Source organism: Diaphorina citri, unplaced genomic scaffold (genome assembly GCF_000475195.1).
Source record: "Diaphorina citri unplaced genomic scaffold, Diaci psyllid genome assembly version 1.1 scaffold2038, whole genome shotgun sequence".
NCBI lineage: Eukaryota > Metazoa > Arthropoda > Insecta > Hemiptera > Psyllidae > Diaphorina > Diaphorina citri.
The window spans coordinates 1-4,966 of record NW_007379463.1 but is presented as its reverse complement, the minus strand read 5'-3'; the positions used below and the strand labels follow the sequence as shown (position 1 = coordinate 4,966).

The following is a 4,966-nucleotide window of genomic DNA, read 5'->3' as shown; positions in this document are numbered from 1 at the left end:
TCTCTCTCTCTCTCTCTCTCTCTCTCTCTCTCTCTCTCTCTCTCTCTCTCTCTCTCTCTCTCTCTCTCTCTCTCCTGATATTTCTCGTTCTCTCTCGTTCCTTAATTCTTCATGCTTTTGATTTTCTATTTTGTTTTTAATTCGGATTTGAAAAAGTTCATGCAACGTTTTTATTATTACTATTATCAATATTGTTATTATTACTATTATCATTATTGTTTTTATTACTATTATTGTCATTATTGTTATTATTACTATTATCATTATTGTTTTTATTACTATTATCATTATTGTTATTATTACTATTATCATTATTGTTATTATTGTTCTTCTTATTATTATCACATCCATTCTCTCCCTTTTTCTCCTTCTTCAAATCTGGCCATTTTATTTCACTTCAAATTTTCTCTCAGTCATTTTTTTTTTTAATTCTGCTCGCTCTCTCACCCTCTCTCTCTCTCTCTCTGTCTCTCTCTCTCTCTCTCTCTCTCCCTCTCTATGTCTCTCTCTCTGTCTCTCTTTCCCTCTCTGACTCCTTTTTTCTCATGTTAGTTACTTCAGATTTTTCTCATCTAACTTATATTCTCTGCCTCCTAGGTACAGGTAGCTAGTGGGTATTACATATAGGTATATTTACAGGCCTACTCTTCTTCTTTTTTTTTGAAGAGGTTTGACAGAGGGAACTGTAACTGCTAGGAAGACAGGATAGGAGAAAGCCAGCCGTTCCGAAATACGAAATTGGTTACAAGTTTCTTTTTTTTATTTTTACTTTCGAACAGTTTGCCTTATTTTGATGAAATGGGACCCATTTTGGCTCCACATTCTACTGTATTCTGCAGTTCTTTTTGGTGCTAAGTATTTCAGAAAGCCACGAAAATAAAAAATTGCTGCTAAAGGAGTTGTCACAAATGTGACCGGTGTTATTATAGGGTTAGGTTAAACGCAAAAAAGGAGCTTTATTACAAGGAGCTGTCATAAATGAGTAGTCGTCACCAGTGTTATTATAGGGTTAGGTTGAACACAAAAAGGAGCTTTATTACACGGAGCAAGGAGCTGTCACGAATGAGTATAGTCACCAGTCTTATTGTAGGGTTAGTTTAAATACAAAAAGGAGCTTTATTACATATTACTGTTGTTTGTTTGTTTGTTTATTTGTTTGTTTCAGCCACTCCGGATATTGATAACGAGAATTCCCCATCCGATGTTGCCGTGGCTGAGTACGATAATGCAACACTGTATTGTGTAGCTACCGGCAATCCCATGCCGTCTATAGTGTGGTCCCGCGACGGCAACAGAGAGGTCATTATCAAGAGCCCTAACAGCAGTGACATCGAGCGAGGTAAGATTTTAGTCGTCGCGTGCGTCCACCCTGTTTTAAAGGCCGTCTTTTACATTAAATTACATTAAATTGGGGGTCTTTTCTGAAGAAATTCCTATGTGCGGAATCCAGTTTGTAAGACTATTTATTTATTTGGTGCTTTTCAACACAGGGCTGTTAAGCACAAGTCAAGTATACAAATAAAAATATTGCACCCCTAAAGGCCGTCCTAATTGACAAAAGCCCACGGAAAACTGATCTGAACCCTTTTCCGCATCTTTTCCCTGACAAAACTTTAGGTTGAGTATGAGTAATTGAGCAGTTGCAAATGGGTAAAAATTATAAATAAATGGTCAATTCCTATTGACCAGTTAGGAAAAATCCAAATCCTTAGACAGGTTTCCCACTTATCCAGGTTTCCCACTTATCCAGGTTTCCCACTTATCCAGGTTTCCCACTTATCCAGGTTTCCCACTTAGACAGGTTTCCCACTTATCCAGGTTTTCCACTTATCAAGGGTTCCCAGTTATCCAGGTTTCCCACTTATCCAGGTTTCCCACTTAGACAGGTTTCCCACTTATCCAGGTTTCCCACTTAGACAGGTTTCCCACTTATCCAGGTTTCCCACTTAGACAGGTTTCCCACTTACACAGGTTTCCCACTTATCAAGGGTTCCCACTTATCCAGGTTTCCCACTTAGACAGGTTTCCCACTTATCCAGGTTCGACTGTATTAGGAAATAGGAACTACTAATCACTCCTGTTTCTCCCTCAGGTCGGTTGGATTCGCCTGGACGACCAAACAGTCCTCAGTCTGGGAGATCGTATCGTCACCAACAACCATCGCATCAAGATATCCACCTACCAGAACCGACACTTCCAGTTACACATTCATCAGGCTGCTAAATCCGACGCTGGGTGTTATATGTGTCAAGTCAACACGGTGGTCATGATGAAACAGATAGGCTGCGTCGATATCAAGAGTAAGTGTTTCACTGCAACAGATAGGCTGCGTCGATATAAAGAGTAAATGTTTCACTGTAACAGATAGGCTGCGTCGATATCAAGAGTAAGTGTTTCACTGCAACAGATAGGCTGCGTCGATATAAAGAGTAAGTGTTTCACTGTAACAGATAGGCTGCGTCGATATCAAGCTTAGTTGGTAGCGCTTACAAGGCAGACGCGCTACCAACTAAGATAACTAGGCTGGCAGGCCCATTCTTCGTTTACTTGTTATTGTTATGATTTTGTGTTTCAGCTTGTTTTTTGGTCTTTCCTATATTTCATTAGGTATCTACCTATCTACTCATGGGTCAACCGTATATTAGGGGCCAAATCCAGAAATGGGATTATTTTTGGAAAGATCAATCCTACAAATTGTAGGAAGTAAGAAAATACCTATCATGTGCCAATGGCATTTAACATTTAACGAATGTTTTTTGAACGAAAGTGGTTACAAGTTTCTTTTTTTTTTTTTACTTTCGAACAGTTTGCCTTATTTTAATGAAATGGGACCCATTTTGGCTCCACATTCTACTGTATTCTGCAGTTCTTTTTGGTGCTAGGTATTTCAGAAAGCCACGAAAATAAAAAATTGCTGCTAAAGGAGTTGTTACAAATGTGACCGGTGTTATTATAGGGTTAGGTTGAACACAAAAAGGAGCTTTATTACAAGGAGCTGTCACAAATGAGTAGTCACCAGTGTTACTATAGGGTTAGGTTAAACGCAGAAAAGGAGCTTTATTACAAGGAGCTGTCACAAATGAGTAGTCACCAGTGTTATTATAGGGTTAGGTTAAACGCAAGGCCATAATTAGAATAGAATGGCCATATTTCGTACTTTGGAGGAAGCTACAGAATGGATCATGATTTGGCAGCCGAAAAAGAGTGAGGAGTGAGACGGCCGAAAACTTCGTGTTAAAACTCATTTGCGCCCGCTGATCCCAAATGGGAACAAATATATTTTGGGGTCAGTGGTAAGTTTGTTATGATATATATATTTCTGATTTTAACTTTCCCCAAAAAAAATCCACCAAAAATTAATTTGGGCACAAATGAGTTAAGAGCCCTGTAAGTTAGACGATTAAGCATGCTTGTCAAGGACCGAGGAAAACTATGAAAAGCTTGACAAGCATACCTGCTCGTCTATAGGGCACTTTACAAGCATATGTACCTGCTCGTCTATAGGGCACTTTACAAGCATACCTGCTCGTCTATGGGGCACTTTGTCTATAGGGCACTTTACAAGCAAACTAATTAGGTATTGTAAAATGTAAAGTACATTACGGATGATTTATAAGTTACAAACTTTTCATGTTCAATTAAGGCATCCCGTATTCCCGTGGAATAAGTACAGGGAGTTCAGAGTAACTTTGTTTTTTATTACTAGGTAGGTACTTATGTATATTCTTATTATTACCTATTATTATAGTTGTTAAGTTGTTACATATTAAAATTAACTTAGTCAGCCTATAGTTAGCTTGGAAGGCAGCGCGTTTGCCTTGTAAGCGCTAAGTCACAAGTTCAATTCCCGCCCGGGGTGGGTTTTATCCTAAACAGATTAGGTTCGTTCTCGGAAATGAATAATAAGTCCTCTTCTTTCTCCTCCTCCTCCTCTTCCTCCTCCTCCTCCTCTTGCTCTTCTTCATCCTCCTCTTCCTCCTCCTTCTCCTCTTCCTCTTCCTCCTCCTCCTCTTCCTTCTCCTCCTCCTTCTCCTCTTCCTCCTCCTTTTGCTCCTCCGCCTCCTCTTCCTCCTTCTCTTCTTCCTCCTCCTCGTTTTCCTCCTCCGCCTCCTCCTCCGCCTCCTCTTCCTCCTCCTCCTCTTTCCATTATTCCTCCCTTTTCTTCACATCCAGTTGAGTTTTATGATCCCGAAAGTGGTTTTTCCTGTACTACTGGAAAATGGTATGACTTTTCCGAAATTTTCTTTCGCCAAACGATGTAAACCGCCGTTTTGCATATTGCCTTAAGGTCAGTCAGCTAATTTTCGCACTCCTTATGGCCAATCAGTTGAATTTTGTGTAATCAGTTTTTTAGGTATACCCGTGTTGTTATAGGGTTAGGTTAAACGCAAAAAGGAGCTTTATTACAAGGAGCAAGGAGCTGTCACGAATGAGTAGTCACCAGTCTTATTATAGGGTTAGTTTAAACACAAAAAGGAGCTTTATTACATATTACTGTTATTTGTTTGTTTGTTTATTTATTTTATTATTTGTTTGTTTCAGCCACTCCGGATATTGACAACGAGAATTCCCCATCCGATGTTGCCGTGGCTGAGTACGATAATGCAACACTGTATTGTGTAGCTACCGGTAATCCCATGCCGTCTATAGTGTGGTCCCGTGACGGCAACAGAGAGGTCATTATCAAGAGCCCTAACAGCAGTGACATCGAGCGAGGTAAGATTTTAGTCGTCGCGTGGGTCCACCCTGTTTTAAAGGCCGTCTTTTTTACATTATGTACATTAAAGTGGGGGTCTTTTCTGAAGAAATTCCTGTGTGCGGAATCCAGTTTGTAGGACTATTGATTTATTTATTTATTTGGTGCTTTTCAACACCGGGCTGTTACTGTTAAGCACAAGTCAAGTATACAAATAAAAATATTGCACCCCTAAAGGCCGTCTTAGTTGACAAAAGCCCACGGAAAACT

At 39.7% G+C, this 4,966-nt stretch overlaps 1 protein-coding gene across 1 annotated transcript in view; it reads left to right on the top strand.

Annotated features, from left to right (window-relative positions):
• LOC113471056 (zwei Ig domain protein zig-8-like) overlaps positions 1-4,716 on the top strand; it is a gene marked incomplete at its 3' end in the record, with an annotated part of 38,473 nt that extends 33,757 nt beyond the window's left edge. Inside the window, exons 3-4 of the mRNA XM_026829926.1 lie at positions 2,093-2,300; positions 4,543-4,716. Of these exons, the coding sequence (XP_026685727.1) occupies positions 2,093-2,300; positions 4,543-4,716 (382 nt within the window). The remainder of the gene's footprint in view (positions 1-2,092; positions 2,301-4,542) is intronic.
• Between the last annotated feature and the right edge of the window lie 250 nt (positions 4,717-4,966).